The sequence below is a fragment of the Harmonia axyridis genome, chromosome 1 (genome assembly GCF_914767665.1).
Source record: "Harmonia axyridis chromosome 1, icHarAxyr1.1, whole genome shotgun sequence".
Lineage (NCBI taxonomy): Eukaryota > Metazoa > Arthropoda > Insecta > Coleoptera > Coccinellidae > Harmonia > Harmonia axyridis.
In genome coordinates, this window is record NC_059501.1 from 81,646,822 (window position 1) to 81,665,106 (window position 18,285).

Here is an 18,285-nt window from a genome sequence, read left to right on the forward strand (position 1 = left end):
TCCCTAAAATATTTTCAGATCGCTACAACTTCCGGTTATACCGGAAACAGACTACTACTTCCTTATTTCAAATAGCACACCCAGTATATTATTGCATCATTAGATAGCTTTTTTGATGGCAATTTCAGCAATATGCCATATCTTGGGTAAAAATTCAACGGTTCATGAGTTATTGGGATTCTTATGAAAAAAAAGTGGCGATGAGGACTCACATTTTTTTGAATATTTCAGCAGAAAAAGCCTTTTTTGAAAAAAATTTGTTTTGTTTCGTTTACGCAAATACGTAGTATTATAAGACTGTTTTCGGCTTGGACCAAAAATGTACAGGGTGTTTATAAGAGGATCATGAACTTGGACAACTCAAATTCATCAAAACGCAAGATTTTCAAATTAGAACCTATATTTTTTATTATTTCAGTCGATTCTACGTACAAAAATAGTGGGGGTTACTTCAGCAAACCCTATACCTAAAATGAATACTTCAAGAGTTATCGGGGAAGAACTTCAAATGAGGAAAAACCGCTATTTATAACTGTGGGGATAACTGTCTGTTAATTCCGTAAAACACAGAAAGAAAATGAAATTCGATGTTTGGATAACTAAATTTTACATTTCATGAATTTTAATTAATTTTTCGTTGGTATTGTTGAGAAATCCATAAACCAATACAATTTTCAATTACGAATAATTCATTACAATTCTTGATATGTCAAATTTAGTTATGGAAACTTCGAATTTTATTTTCTTTCTGTGTTTTACGGAAGTTACAGACAGTTATTCCCACAGTTATAAATAGCGGTTTTTCCTCATTTGAAGTTCCTCCCCGATAACTCTTGAAGTATTAATTTTAGGTATAGGGTTTGCTGAAGTAACCTCCACTATTTTTGTACGTAGAATCGACTGAAATAATAAAAAATATAGGTTCTAATTTGAAAATCTTGAGTTTTGTTGAATTTGAGTTGTCCAAGTTCATGATCCTCTTATAAACACCCTGTACATTTTTGGTCCAAGCCGAAAACAGTCTTATAATACTACGTATTTGCGTAAACGAAACAAAACAAATTTTTTGGAAAAAGGCATTTTTCTGCTGAAATATCCAAAAAAATGTGAGTCCTCATCGCCACCTTTTTTTTCATAAGAATCCCAATAACTCATGAACCGTTGAATTTTTATACAAGGTATGGCATATTGCCGAAATTGCCATAAAAAAAGCTATCTAATGATGCAATAATATATAGGGTATGCTATTTGAAATAAGGAAGAAGTAGTCTGTTTCTGGTATAACCGGAAGTTGTAGAGATCTGAAAATATTTTAGGGAGAAAGATCATTGTCTCCAACCCCAATATGCGAATTTTCAGCTCAAAATTATGATTAGTTTTCCAGAAACGTCTAATAGGCCATCGAGCTTGGGACACCCGATATAACAGAGAACGTATTGTATACAAACTGTAAACTATTTCATAACATTTCAGGATAAAAATTCCTCCAAGTTGCTTCCTTGAGTAACAAATTTTTAACCTTCCCTTTGAATTGAGTGAATGGAAGCGTTTTAAAATCTCGAGGGAGTCTATTATAAACGTTAACCGCAGTGTAGTTTGGACTTGTTGAGTCTTCTTGATCCTGGAGTGAGGTATCACCAGTGAGCTTTTTCTTCTAGTGTTTTGGTAATTCGAGCCCGATGGATACTGCTTCAGATGTTGGTGCACATATTTTACTGGGGCAAGAATATAGGCAGAGGTTATGGCGATCAAGCCTTTTTTTTTTAATACCTCCCGACAGCTTTCTGCTCCAAATCCAAATAATCAAGTTGGCATTTATAGCCCGCATGTAAATAATGATTGTGGCGACTACAGATAGAGCTCTTTGATATAACCGCTAGTTCATGAATACATTGGTTCAATTTTTGCACGATTGAATTATTGAGCGTTGTGACTTATAATGGTTATTCCTCCTGGGGGGATATATCAACCTATCTCCCCCTTGGGTACGCTAATGGTCATCTTTAGGAATTTGACCATCACTAGAAATGAAACGATACACGCTTCAAAAACACATTCGAATTGTTAACATTCACTACAATAACGGTGAATATTTTGCAGTCATGATGCGGAAAAATTCTCTTCAGTGGTGAGGCCCATTTTCACCCCTAAAGCTACGTTAATAAACAAAATTGTCGCATTTGGGTCTCGGAAAATCCAAGAATGATTGCTGAAAAGCCCCTCCATCTTAAACGTATCACTGTTTGGTGCGGTTTTTGAACTGGTATTGTGATTGGACCTTACTTATTCGAAAATGAGGCTCGAGTAACTGTGAATGGATTGGGCTACTCAGCTTACTCAGCTATGATCAACAATTTTTTTTAGGTTGGAATTGGGACCATAATGAACAAGCTCCTGACTTCACGTCAGAACTTCACGTGAATCCTCATGCGGTATTATGACCAACTGGAGAATTTTTTCGCACATAAAAATTGACGAATGGATGAATACAGACGTTCGGATGGTACCACAGAAAACAAGCAAGAGGACGAATGTGTGAAAACAGCCTAAAGAGGAGCTGCCATCAAATATCGCGTTGATTATTCGAGATGAGATTGATCACCGCTGCAGATTTATTTACCGCCGAATCGATACAACCTTGCTTCCTTTTGCTGTAAGGGTCGTCAAGGTGTCCTCTCCCTGAGCCTTATTGAATCCCTGCCGATCCCTGGTCCATTTCCAGATTACCGTGATTGGATTGCCCGCTATCTGTTATTTCATCCGGGAGTGACGTTTTATTTCCTGTCTTATCGCATCCTCTGTTTTGATTCCGGTGTTTTATTGTATTTATCTAGCGGCAATCTAGACGTGAGTGGTTTCGGAGGATGTTGCAAGGCGAAGGACTGAATTTCAAAGAGCACTTGATGCCTTGTTCTGTTGCAGGGATCTTGATCTAGACCATGAGGAGATAGATTGGTAGATCGCTAATTCTCAAAAAATGTTTTTGAGTGCTTATTCCACGGAAAGATTCATTGTCTGTCTGTCCGTTCAAAAACACGATAATGCTCGAACAAGAGAACTCAGAAAGTTGCAATTTTCAGAATAGCATTGAATCTTTAAGAAAAATGATAATAATAACTCCATTCATAGAAATAACAATTATATCTACAACCCTCAGCGAAAACAATAGTGAACAAAGAGAGAATCTGCTTATGGCGTGAATGTGACTCATTTTTTTCATTCAAAATGATTCTACATGTGAAGAGATGAGAAAAAGTAATATGAAAACTACAGTAGTGAATTTACAAAATAGAAAAAAAACAGAATATATATTATAATGAGTTCATTATATGAATGAAAAATCATAGAGCAAGCTGTAAAATGATAAACAATCTACATAATGAATTGAAGAAACAGATAAACCAAATGAAACAACGAGGACAGGACATCAAGACACTGTTGCACCTATTGTCTGGGTTTCTCTACTAGCCAATTTTTTACAGGAGCATCACTGCGACTTATTTTTCTGAAGATGGGGGCCTTACCAAATCGAGAAATTCTGTGGAGATCATGACCCCGACCGTTTTTGGTTCTTACAAGACTTTCTTTTGGATTATCTGATACCTTTGAAAAACTACATTTTAGTCTCGATTTTAGTGGTGCCTTCTGGTTAATATATTTCGAAATTTTTTGGAAGCCCCCAAAGTGTACTAGCATGTTCTGTGGAAAAAAAATCCCAGAAAAAAGAACACACTCACCTATGTGTTTCTCAGCATCGCTGAAGGTGACCTCCTCCAAAATCACTCCTTGACTTCTCCCCTTGGCGTTCACGGAGTACACAACAATCCTGAAGGTGATGTCCGGTTCCAAGTTGTCCAAGAAGAAGTAGGGCTCCACGTAGGACGTCATATTGTACCTTGGTCGGTTGCCGTTTGCAGAATACAACTCCAGGACGAAGTACTGGGGAAGACCACCGTCGAATCCAGGGAGGCAGTAGACCTCCACGGAGTTGGTGGTTTGGTTGGTCAAGGAGCAGTTTCTGACGCCATATGGTTTGCCTGAAATCATTAGGAATGGGTTTGGAGTTTGGATGAAATCATATGCTCAATTTGAATATTGCTCTCTTATCTACATCTTTTGAGGAATGAAAAGCTGCACAGGGTGCTTCATGAATAAATGCAATTTTCATTACCTGCCGCTACAACCTGAAATATACAGGGATTGATCTGATGCCCAACAGCGTTGGAGGCCCAGCAAGAAAGCGAACCATAATCCAGCTCAGAGACTGGAGTGTACCTCAGGATGCTGACGGTACCATTACTTGTACCTGCAAACCTCTCCGCAGCGACGTCCAAAGTTTCGCCTGAGTTATTGAACTTCCACCTGTATGTCTTGGCAGGTGGGTCAGCTTCTACTTCGCACGTTATGTCAACACTCTCACCTCTAGAGGCCCCTACCACGATTACTCTGTCGGTTTTGCAGGTTGGAGCGTCTGAAAAGGAAAAAAAATAGGAAATTATAAAAATTCAAAAATATAGGATGCCGTTATTTTTGTAGAACATGAAAAACTCTTATGTCAAGGCAAATTCCGCTAAGGATAGCTTGTCCAGGTATGAGTAGAGAGTGTCTTCAATTGGCTGGTACTCTGAGCTTTGCTTTTCAACCCTCACAACTCACACACGCTCTTTCCTCGTATATAAAGGGTGTTTTTTTAGAGCTATAGAACATTAAATTGCAATGAAACAACGATGGATTATTCGATTGACATGAATTTTATCCATCCGCAAGATAATCTTGTGGCATTACATTTTAAATATGATTTTTGGCATATGACCGCCACGGCTGGCTCGGATCTAGTCCAATCTGGACGTCCAATTTTTGATGACTTTTTCCAACTTTGTGGCCGTATATCGGCAATAACACGGCGAATGTTGTCTTCCAAATGGTCAAGGGTTTGTGGCTTATCCGCATAGACTAATGACTTTACATAGCCCCACAGAAAGTTGTCTAGCGTTGTTAAATCACAAGATCTTGGAGGCCAATTCACAGGTCCAAAACGTGAAATTAGGCGGTCACCAAACGTGTCTTTCAATAAATCGATTGTGGCACGAGCTGTGTGACATGTTGCGCCGTCATGTTGGAACCACAGCTCCTGGACATCATGGTTGTTCAATTTAGGAGTGAAAAAGTTAGTAATCATGGCTCTATACCGATCACCATTGACTGTAACTTTCTGGCCATCATCGTTTTTGAAGAAGTACGGACCAATGATTCCATCAGCCCATAAAGCGCACCAAACAATCAGTTTTTCTGGATGTAACGGTGTTCCGACATACACTTGAGGATAAGCTTCACTCCAAATGCAGCAGTTTTGTTTGTTGACGTAACCATTCAACCAGAAGTGCGCGATACGTATTCCACACAGAACCATTATTTTTGAAATAAAATTGCACTATTTGCAAGCGTTGTTCAAACGTGAGTCTATTCATGATAAATTGCCAAACCAAACTGAGAATGAATAACTTGACAGCTGTTAAATTGGTCGCCATCTTGAACAGAAATGCCAGCTTAAAGTTATATACCTCGAAAAAAACACCCGTTACCTTCATACCTCCTCTTCTGTGATGTCGTCGGTACTGGCAGGGATACTGGCAGTAGAAAGTAACTCACTTTTATCTCGAGAGATGGCGCCGAATGTTGCGCATCTCTCAGAAGAACGCCAAGCACCTTTTAGGTAATGGATCAATGATTAAAGTTTTTTTTTCATCTAGAAAAACTGAACATTTTCACATTGCGCATTATTCAAAACGATTTCGGAATCATTACACTAATGGTCGTAGTGAAACGTTTTTTTTTATCCGATGAAAATTACGACAATCACGCATAAACGCTCGCATTTCAAACGGAACGCAAAGGGGCCGATAACGGCACTTTTCGTGGCGCCCGGCCTTCTTGATCGCGGGCCCGGCGTGCGAAACGAGCCAGACCGTTCGTTACCCCAGCAGGCACATCACTCGAAATCACAAAGTCATACGGGGAAATGATAAACGAGGAAAAATAATCAGGCCATTACTTCGGCATTCAATTTGGATTTGCAGTAACTGGCGCAGTCCGGGTGGATTTAACGGAAGGCTGACGAACAGGGGCGGTTTTAAAATAACTGCAACCTTAAGAATTGAAACACATAAATATGTTGACTCATGCTAACCAACAAATGTTTGAATGAATTGTGATAATAAGAAGCGGACACTGGCATAAACTCGATCCGAAAAATTGTGAGTCTATAAGTCAAACGCATGTGTCCATTAATTAATCCCTAGGGAGCTGCATGGTTTTTTACTTGGACGATCGATCCTAATCTGTCTTTTACCTTGTTGTATTGATGATTATACCAAGGCTTGGTACTATGATGTCTTTGTGGATATTATCAACCTTGACAAGAATTTGAACTGAAACCAAAACCTGAATTTATAAAACGACGATGAGGCCCATTATGACATACTGAAACAAGACCAGATACTATAAAAACCAAACGATTACTAGAGTCGACATAAATGAGGGTGCTAAGAAGGATTGTTGGAAAAATAATTCTCGGCAGGGAAACCAATGAAAACACACAAATACAAATATATTCTACTATGGGTACCAGGGCACTGTGGGGTTGAAGGAAATGAGAGAGCGGATGAGCTTGCAAAAATTGCATTAAGGTTAAGACCTGCTGGACCTGAGCCTTGCTATCGGCTAGGAAAAGACCAATACAAAGCTGCGGTCCAGCTATGGGAGTTGAACAGTAGGACAATTCACTGGACTAACACTCCTAGACTTGCTCAGGCAAAGAAATTCGTGAAGATTTCACCTACTTACACCAGAAAGCTCCTGAAGCTATCGCGAGCACAGCTTCGGGTGATGGTGGGACTGCTGACGGGGCACTGTCGGTACAAACATCATTTGTACCGTATGGGTAAGTCAGCAGACGAGATTTGCAGGCTCTGTGGATCGGAAGTAGAAACGGCTGAACACTTGATATGCAAGTGTCCAGAGCTGGCTGGCCTAAGAACCATCCACATGGGCAAGCCGGTCCTGGATACCAGAGAGGTAATCGCCAAGGCCCCTAGGGAGGTTGTCAATTTTATTAACGTTGTTGACGACCTCCCTGGGTTTCTATGAATGAGTGGGGTAGTGAACAAAAGATCTGCATGGTCGCAGTTCCCGGAAGGCTTACCGAAGCAAAACGACCCCAGTTCAAATAATAATAATAAGTAATCCCTAGGGAGCAGCATGTTTTTTTACTTGGACGATCGATCCTAACCTGTCTTTTACCTTGTTGTATTGATGATTGTACCAAGGCTTGGTACTATGATGTCTTTGTGGATATTATCTACCTTGACTGAAACCAAAACCTGAATTTATAAAACGACGATGAGGCCTATTATGACATACTGAAACAAGACCAGATACTATAAAAACCAAACAATTACTAGAGTCAACATAAATGAGGGTGCTAAGAAGGATTGCTGGAAAATTAATTCTCAGCAGGGAAACCAATGAAAACATACGAAGAACCTGTGAAGCGGGAAACATCAATGAGAGGCCACTAAAGAAAAATATTGATATGAACTTCCACATAGAGAGAATGAGCGATTCAAGAATTGCCAGGATAGCAGGTGACAAATCTCCACTAGGCCATAGAGATCAGAGTAGGCCTAGAAAAAGATGGAGCGACTACCTGAGTAGAGATTCACGGCTTGGCTTGATTTTCAAGCTACTTGACTCAAGCTCAAGCCAAGTAGCTTTAGCTTGAAATCAACTCAAGTTCAAGTCAAGCAGTAGTTTTTCATGTTGAGTCATGTTACTTTATAAATGAATACTTGACTTAACATTGAAAAACTACTACATGACTTGAACTTGAGTTGATTTCAAGTCAAGCCACTTGGCTAGAGCTTGAGTCAATTAGATTGAATATCAAGCTAAGCCGTGAATCCCTAAACCTGAGCGTACAGTAGGCAAGGCGATCTCGCCTAATATGGAGACGGAAGAAGAAGACTTAGTATAAGTGTCGATGACACGAAACTTCAAAATTATACTCTAACTTGAGTTGACACCCTCAAACATGATCTTCATACCTTAAACATCTGATATAGCAATGTATTTCACTTCTGAATGTGGACAAATTAGCCATACCTTATATAGGCGGGACAACTTCCAATACAATTCATTATTGACAATAAGTTAAGTTAAGTTAAGTTTTAAGTTCTACGGCTTCGACTACCAGGGCCATTAGCCGTGTGATTGACAATAGATTGTTGGAGAGTGTTAACGAGCACTTTGATTTGGAATTGATAATAACATCGAATCTTTCCTGATTCATCCATATAGTATCTCTATGTAACATAGATAAACATCTATGCTACTCATTAAATCGATCTTTTTATAGATGCAGCATACGGATATGTTAGCTTCTGTACCTAACGAATCTTCGCCCGATGCTGGAGTTTGCTAGTCCCACTTGGTGGCTTTCACTGAAGGATGATATGGATGCTATTCAACATGATGATTTCGCCAGTTGGACATGACTTGAGAGAGGTGATCTCATTGCTACATACCATGCAATTCATTTTTATACTCCTCCTGACCCTTAGTTATGTACAAGAGAAACCATATCCATCTACGCAGCCGCTCAGACGCGGCCAGCTTTGGTCAATAGGAGAGGAATTGTATTCCACCAGGACAACGCCGGGCCACATACACCGAAAATGACTCTTCAGAATGTCCGGGAGCTTAGTAAGCAGGTTATTTAGCCTCTACCTTATGGCCCAGACCTGGCAGCAAGTAATTACCATCTGTTTCTGACCATGGCGAACAATTTTGCTGGTGAAAAATTCGCTTTGACAGAGGCTTGTGAGAATCGACTGTCTCAATGTTTTGCCAATAGAGATGAGGGTTTATATGAGGTAGGCATAATGATATTACCTTCAAAATGGCAACAAGTTATCGAACAAAACGGCGCACATTCGACCTACATAGGATCATTCCAACTATGGTAATCAAAGACTTTTTCTTATGCATAAATAATAGATTTTTTTTACTACACATATAAACACATTTGCACCTTCGATTTTCTTCTTTATTTTCATTTGCCAGAACAGCATATTGCACCTAACCATGCACAGTTAAATATTCTACGTATTTTCCGCATATTCGTGAGTTTTTGCAGCAACTTCAGGTATAGCATAAGGCTCATCTGCATACAAAAACTGCTTCCATAGGCGCGCACCGGAACTGTGATTGGTTTCAAATGCAAATCTGACCAACGGCATTGCGCTTGGTGCCAAATAGACGTATGCAATTTTTAAATGCAACACCTGCATACCGAACATCCACGAGCCGCCGCTGGATTCCGCACACACACTATCGTCAAGATAAATCACCCGGCTAAAGTTCGGCGTTGACGTTTTCCAGCTTACCGTCTAGCGCGGCGGCGATAATGAATCTTCTCCGGAGCGCCATCCAGCGGAGCATGATCAATTTAGGGCCGTGTTGTTAGCCCGGTCCTCGTATAATCTTGCTAATATACATAGGAAAATTGCGTCGTTCCGCTGCTGCAAGGCATTACTTCACCTACGTCCTGGAATCTTCGGACGGCTCTTCTGTTGAGCCGTGACGTCGGGCTTTTTATTTCCGGATTAAAACGTCGGGGTTGCCGGATTGTGCATAGGGTTTTTGCGGTTTAAGGGGGGACACTACCGTGTGGCTTTCTCCTGATATGCCTCTTAGATCAGGAGGGGCAAAAGTAATGTGCTGTTTTCTCAAAACGGTTGAATGATTAGTAGAAGTTAGGAGTATTACAATAGTTCCAACTATCTGTCGACAGGAAATACTTCACGAATTTTTTTATGAATTTAGCTTCTTTTGTGCTGATTTCTTTGAGGATTTTATTACGAATAATTCAAGAATACATCAGTGCTTTGAAGGAAGGCCATATCATCAATCCTTTTATGAAAAACGAAAAGTTACCAAAATTACAATTTTTATTTTCATTTGCAAATTTAAAATATTGGAATACTACAGTGTAGGTTACTGATCACAGAAATTATGTGAAAATCCCAAAAAATCGTTGATTTGTAAGAAGAAATATCTCTGATTTCATTTCGAACTGAGCAGTCACGTAGTGGTGTTCCCTCTCAAGCTGGCCGAGTGTGGTCCGCTGAATAGTTTCTGTATACAGAGTGGGAATGGGTACAAATCGTAGGTCAGGTAATGAGGAGAGTATTGGTCTTGAAGTCGGGAGCTTTTCAGTGCTCGATTATTCATCCACCAGTTTAATTAATTAAACTTAATTAAACTATTTGCACATTTGAAGAACACTGTGTACAGGATGTTCCTAAATTAGAGGCGAAAACAAAATTGACAGATTCCTCGGATCCTTTAAAGCAAAAAATTCTATGAACATGGGTCGTAAATGCTTTGTTTTCGAGATACAGAATGTTTAAGTTTGATTTTTTTTCTAGTTCCAGAAGAAATATTACCCTGTAAATTGGCATTCAAAAGTAGCTCATGATGAAAACTTCAAATAGGAATATACTGGGTGATTCAAAATTCAGTATCAATATTTCAAAAGCGTATTTTCCAGGTCAAAATTAGACCTCTATTTCAAGTTTCAAAACTTTTCTCATTATTATTCCATAGCTCTTTCGGTTTTCGAGTTAAATTTGAAATATAGCTGCAGAAATATATTTTTTCAGGGATTGAGCCCTTTTTCGCCTCATAAACTTTATTGTAGTACTCTGCTGGTAGATTTCAACACATGAAATGTATATTTTGTTCATAAATTTTTTGTTTCTAGTGGTTTTTACGCATCTGTGATCGTTATCAAGAAAAAAGTGAAATCATTTTTTGTAATTCGCTACATTTAATTGAAATTTTTGATAAAAGGTAAGAACATATTACCACAAGGCAAACAAAAAACTTTACGTATTTGATTTGTGATATAAATTATAACATTCTTCGAAAAAATGAAAACTAAATATCTCAGAAAGTGAAACAGCTATGAAGAAATAATAAAAAATCTTGAAATTTTCACGCTCTGTGATTCGGCAATGAAGTGTTTGCGGATACATGTTTACGGAAAAAAAGTCTCATTATGCCCCGAAAAATACAACCCAGAAATCTTGATACTGAATTTTGAATCGCCCTGTATATGCTACATTGAAGTTTATTTTACGAAGGAAAAAAACATGAAAAAAAAAATAATTTTGACACCCTGCATTTCGAAAACAAAAGCGTTTGCTCGTTTATAGGAATTCTATATTTTGAAAAATCATCCAAGGATTCTCTCATATTTGTTTGTACCTCCAATTGCGAAACATCCTGTATATGACATAACAATTTCAATCTCCATGCAAAATTTCTTAAAGATCGCGTCATCAGAACCATAGAAAGTTTAAGCAGAATATCGAAAAATTGCTAAATATTGTTGTAACAACATTCATTTGAAAAATGTGAAATAATTACTAGAATGTTCATCAGAACTTTTCATGTGTATAAAACAATCGACTACTGTGACCTAAACTGTGCTTTTCTAAATTGCTCTCATTTTGAAACAGGGACGACATGTTTTTTTTCTCTAAAACTGTGGCAAATCCGTTCATTCTGCCATACCTTGTAAAACGAAATAGTGCACAGACTGGTTATGGTTATATTTCAGACCTCTCCTGTCACGGATTTATCTATTATCTGCCAAATTTATGATACAGAAAACAATTCTGCCAAACAACATTTGTTAATGCAACAGAAGGCTCATTCTTAGATTCGTTCATTCAGAAGATCGCTAATTCGTATCACGTTTTTGAATTTTGGACACATGGAAGAATATCAGTGCCTTATGCACTTGTATTATAAATAACTATTGAGACCCCTTTCAAATCTTCACAATATGTCAAAAATCTGCCATACGCTTACTCTTTCCAAATTCACGCGGAAGTTACCTATACGGAAAACAAATAGAAAAAATTCTATCACTCCAATATGTATCAAAGCGACTTCTTCAGATCTCCATTTCGAATCCCGACATCAGGCTCGGAGGCGACATGAATACAGAAAATGAAGAAGTGATGGAGTTGAACGTTGATCGATCTCCCCCGAAGTTTTCGATCCATATTTGATGCTGCAATTTGTCGTGCCGACGCAACATCTGGCTTTCTTTCAATTTATACATTGGCTTCCTACAAATGGATTTTCGACACCGGCAATTTCTCGGAAAATGGAACGGGCCGTCCTAACGCTGTATATTTCCAGATTCGAATTTCATATCTTTGCGGCTTCACCTATTCGAGCAAATCTGCGGCGAAAGGACAGTGGGATGAGGCTTGTTGCCAGGCTTATTGGAAAGGAAGGCTATATCGGTATTGTGGAGAAATGATGAACTCGCTTACTGGATGAAAAATAACGAGGTTTATGTTTTTTTCGTTGACATGTGGAATCTATGAACCTCGACGTAGAGAGAGTCTTCTAAGAAGTAAAATGCAGATACGAAAACTAGGGCTTGTTATAGTATATCAAAAGTCACTTGGGGGATGCCAGAATATTTTTCTTAAACAAGGGTTCTCCAGTTTCCAGAAATTTATTTAGGCCAAGTGAATTCATTGCCTAACAGTATTTTCAAATAAACCCCGGTATTTAGCAGGTGGTCTCTGGAACCAAAATGTGTCGATATGGTTGTTTCTATTGGCTGAAAAAGTCCACGTTCTGTCTGAGGGTGATTTTGTTTACTTTCATTAGCTGCAGCTACTAATTGTATTTCTTATCATTCACACTCTACGGCTCAGGTTTGTAGTGATAAATCCATGTTTCAACCACCGTCACACATCCATTCAAAAAATCCTGATAATTCCCTTAAACAGCTCCATACGAAATCCATGGTCATTAGATGTTAACTCGCAGCAAACGACAAATCGATACAACAAAGTTTGTGAGGTTATTTGGGTGTAGATAACAAGTAGTTACAAAAACCCTCTCACAGAAACTCAAATGCTAGTAACGAAGCCTCAAAAATTGCCGGATATCCGAGAGACATAGTCTGGAGGAACTACTATATGAGAGTAAAGCCATAATATATAAGAGGCCTGTACTAAAATATGTCGTGTGATCAAGAGCACAAACGGCGTAAACAAAAAGCATCAGCCGAACAACTGAAATTAGAATTCCCTTAAGGTCGTGGCATTAAGAGATAAAACTAGGAGTGAGACCATAAGAGAAGAACTCCAGTTTGGAAGAATGAGAAGACGATGTTGGAAAAACAACATAGACTGGTAAATTTAGAAAAGATGGACAACATGGGCTGAATATCAAAAAACCAACTAGAAAAGACTACCTGGCAGATCACCTAAAAGATGGTATTAAAGCTTGTCATCAGCTTCACAACTGTTCAGTCTTAGTTGATAAAAAGATAAAAACTGAAAACTAGTCCAACTCAACGCCCTTTAGGAATTACTCTTTCTACTATCATGATTTTTTGAAATGTGGGAGTGGTAGAATTGGTAGAAGTATTTTATTTTGGTACTCAAGTTTTTACAGAGGTGTCGCTTGCAGCTACTTCATATATACTGGTATTTTCTTCTTCATGTACTGTCTTCATTGCGTAGGTTGACTATCATCATTTATATCTTGATTCTGGGAGCTATAGCCACTAATGAGTCAAATAAAGTGACATTGAACAATTTTTACACGTTTTCAAGCCTGAGTATTCTTCTCCTTCCAAAGGATCTTCTTCCTAATGTTTCTCCTTGAATTATGAGTTGAAGATCTACATTTGGTAGAATTATTTTATTGAGGTACTTAAGTTTTCATAGAGGTATTGCTTGATACATTCTTTATATTCATACCCTATTTAGCAATTGGGTAATATATAAACCTAAAGCTAAAATGAATCAATGTGCTCCAAGACATTATTACAATCGTCACAGTATCGGTATACTGAAAATCTCTGTAGAAATAAAGAACTAGCTGAACCTTATTAACACTACAAGTCCACGTGAGACGAAAAGAATTACAGACATCAATACGCTTGCATCCAGACCATTCCCATTTCATACAATGTTGGCAACCAGAAACATAACCTCAGTCAAGGATGAGAAATGACATACGTCACAAATAGCAATATCAACCATCTGCGCGATTATATATCCTAAAAAGTAATTTGCTAAATGACAACAACAGACCCCTCTGGTATTGCACCACAGAATCGCAAGTTTCGGGACCATGTTATCCTTTTATTGAGTTATACGAGAGATGAACGTTCTTCTCAATTCTTTCCAGGGAGAAATTGGTGGATGTGTTGCGGTCAGCTGACGTTCCTCGTAACGCGGTTATCTTTCCATTTATACTGTTGGAATTGGCAGCAATGTAGGTTTTCATCTTGGAATTTATGTGTTTGTTCATGTGGATCTGTGCGAGGACAATTGCACTCGAGAAGAATGGGAGACAGTTCGTTTCGAGTTGGGGTTATTGCTTTCTCACATCTTTGTGAGTAAACATTGTATCGGGAACCCTTGTTGCTATGGGCTCAAAATGTTTTTTCTGTGAGTAATTCTGTGGAAAATCCGTTCATTCTGCCATACCTTGTAGAACAAATCGTGCGGGAATATTTCAGTTTTACATAGATTTCATGATTATATATCTTTTTTTTTAAGGAGCGTTCATTTAAATGTATGGTCAAGACTGCTGTGGAAAATTGAGAGTGGATTTTCTGTGATAACAAGTAACGCTCAGCTTGTATCATGTCATTATTTGGTCATTTTTCTATTTCACTTGAAACTGCCATATTCAGAATTTGTATTTTGAAATCTGTGAGAAAAGTATTAGTAAATAATAAAAAATGGGGTTTTTCAACGTCCGAAAGGCATTCATGATCTAATCTCACTACAGAAATGGACAGCAGATTGAAGGCGAATGGAAATATTCTATATATGAATGTCTAATGGAATTCAGGATTGAGTAACCAGATGTTTCCATTGATTATTAATGTTTCCAATGCACTGTTTCACGGTGCGCTAGTGTTTTCAGTGGAACCGGCAGCGTGGAAAGAAAGAGTGGAATTGGTCGACAAACAACAAGGACAACAGACTTGATTAATAGGGTTGAAGATATCTTGAAAGAAGCTCCATGAACTTCTGCCAGAGTTTTAACCGAACTAACTAGTGTCTCTTTTGGTACATATCATAAGATATTCCATACCGATAAATCTACTGCCAAAATGAATCTGAATCCTGAATGAATTCAGTTTTGGTTATCGCGTTTTCGTGGGTATTGAAACACTGATGGACTACAGACGAGAACTTTATTGTGGTACAGCACTTGAAAATATCCTTGAACACTCTACTTACTCCACTGGTCATCACCTCGTAACTTACTTCACTCAACTCTCTTTTTTCCAGTTTCAAACCTGAGTTACAAACATAAAATAATATTGTTAACCGTGAATTTCTTCTTCCTTTTCTTATTCTCTAAGTTGTATGCCTGCGCAATGGTGTCATGGTGCCTGCACACTAATTAGGGTAGGCGAAAGATATTCCCTATTGTATTTTTCTGAGAACCTTATGAATGAGATAGTTGTATGCACAAGTAACACGAACGATCATTGTTACACTAATGCAGTTACATTTATATTAACTATTGTGACGACAACAGACATTATGTCTAATTGCTTTTTGTCGCCACATCAGTAATAACCTCACGAAAGTTTTTTTTTTCTGACAAAACATTAGAATGTGGAGAAGTGAAAAACCAGAAAAATTTTTTACTTATGGAAATATTTCAATAATTGAAAAAAAAATCAGTGAATTAGAGAAGATAATGTATAATACTCGTACAGAAGGTTTATTCTGACACTCGTTGAACATTAAAAACTCGCCACTTCGTGGCTCGTTTTTAAAATCGTGGAAGAATATCAATGCCTTCTGCACTTGTATTATAAACCACTATTTTAAACATCAAAATATGTATGTATTGATATCAAATACATAAGGAAATAATAAGAGGTGGAATTGGCTGACAAAAAAAAATATAAATAGAGATAAAAACACAAATATCACTAAACAAAAAAATCTAGGTAATGAATTAATATTTAGATAAATCGAAATGTAGACATAAATAATCGAATGTGCGTATAATCAAATACATTTGGAAAAAATTAGAGGTGAAATTGGTTGAGAAGTAGAAAACAGAAATAAAGATAAAAGAACATAAATAACATAAATATGAATATGATATAAGAATGAAAAGTTAGAGGTGGAATTGGTTGAGAAGAAGAAAACATAAATAAAGATAAAAGAACATAAATATGAATATAATATAAGAATGAAAAGTAAGATAATGTATGAGTTAATGAAATAAAGAATCAATTAATACATAAATAAATTATCTATAATCCTTCATTAGCAACGAATTATGTGCAGAGTAGCTTGAAAAGTGGCAGATAATACACTCGTATAAAGTAAGTTACAACGACTTCGAAAGATCAACCATCAATATTCAAAGAAATATTTCTCTCACCTATTGCCCCCTTTCATCCTACCTTCATAGCCCCACAAGAAACCCCTTAATACCCAATTCGAGAACACGTTGTTCTCAACTACCCCCAAAGATATTATCCCACCTACGTGTTCAGCATATCTCGACGTTCAATCATCAGGATAGGGGGATATATAAATATATTTTCATTTTTGAGAAGGGGCGGATGCATAACAATTTCCTGTATGAGGCCATGATGGAAAATTGAAACGGTAATTGTTGCCTGTTATGGTGATCTTAGGGGCGGTTTTGGGGGATTATAACGGACGTAAGGAGCAGCGTTAGATCGGAAATTGGGGGGTTACCATCGTTATCTCTTTACTTCCTTTATAACATCGTTTTAATGTTAAGTTTCTGTGTTGGGTTCGGATATTATTGAACGCCTGAGTTTCCTCGTGAATAATGAAAAATCTACTTGTGAACAAAAAAACTTTCAACGAATATCTAGGATTCAGGATTCGGAACCAGAATCATTTATTTTGAAATTGGAATGAACATTTCAAGAGCTTAAAGAGCTAGGACTTCAGTGTGAAAAATTGTACATATTTGGAATTATATATAATAAACATACATAGAGGGAGAATACGCAATTTTCACATGTCCTCAACATGGTTAGATTACGTTGTCGGATTGTGATATACACTGCGCAAAAATATCAACGCACATTCTGAAAATCTCAATTTTAATGAAAAAAAACTCTACATTGGCTTTATAACTTATTTTTTATGTTCTCTCGGGAAGGTTTTAAACGAAACAAGACACATTAAATGGAAGAAAAATTCAGGATTTCACCGAATCTTATGTGAAAGAAGAGAAATAAACAATTTTCAAAATACTGGAATGCTGATAAGTGATTTAATACTTGGTATTTCCACCCCTTGCGTTAATTACAGCTTGGCAACGACGGTTCATACTCAAAATGAGTGATCTTAAAATGTTCTGATCTAATCCTTCCCAGATTTCTAAGTCATTAAGAGTAGCTGGATGATTTTCTGAACTTCTCAGCCTTCTATTGCGGTTGTCCCAAACCTGCTCAATCGGATTGAGATCTGGACTTCTTGCTGGCCATTCCATTCGAGAGACTTCAATCTCTTCAAGGTACTCCAGAACGATGCGTGCACTATGAGGTCTGGCGTTATCGTCCATAAAAATGAAATTTTCACCAATGTATGGTGCAAATGGCACTACATGCTCTTCAAGAATGTTCCTTATATACCTATCAGCATTCATAGCTCCATTATCAACGACCACTAGGTCTGTGCGAGCAGTCAAAGATATTCCACCCCATACCATAATCGATCCTCCCCCGAAACCAGTAGTATTCAAGAAATTGCACTGAGCATATCTTTCATGTGGACGTCTGTATACAAGGGAACGTCGATCACAATGGTAGAGGCAGAATCTAGACACCTCTGTGAAGAGAACTCTTTCCCAATCAGCCTCTTCCCAATGGATATGCTCTCTCGCAAAATCCAAACGCGCCCTTCGATGGGCTGGGGTAAGAGCCGCGACACGAGGCCTTAAATCATATTCTCTGAGGCGATTTCTTATTGTCTGAGTGCTAATTTGCACCCCATGAGTTTGCTCAAGCTGATTTTGAAGGAGTCGAGCGGTTGCAAACCGTTGTCTCAACGAAGAAACTCTCAAGTAACGTTCTTGAATGGCAGTTGTTACCCGTGGTCTACCCTGTCCTGGTCTTCGGACATTCATCGCTGCAACATTCTGGACACAATTGTATGG

At 38.0% G+C, this 18,285-nt stretch overlaps 1 protein-coding gene across 1 annotated transcript in view; it reads right to left on the bottom strand.

Moving 5' to 3' along the window:
* Positions 1 to 18,285, bottom strand: part of LOC123671426 (neural cell adhesion molecule 2) — a 412,137-nt gene that overhangs the window by 17,494 nt on the left and 376,358 nt on the right. Inside the window, exons 10-11 of the mRNA XM_045605279.1 lie at positions 4,172 to 4,471; positions 3,738 to 4,037 (exon numbers count right to left, since the gene is read on the bottom strand). Coding sequence (XP_045461235.1) covers positions 3,738 to 4,037; positions 4,172 to 4,471 — 600 coding nt within the window. The remainder of the gene's footprint in view (positions 1 to 3,737; positions 4,038 to 4,171; positions 4,472 to 18,285) is intronic.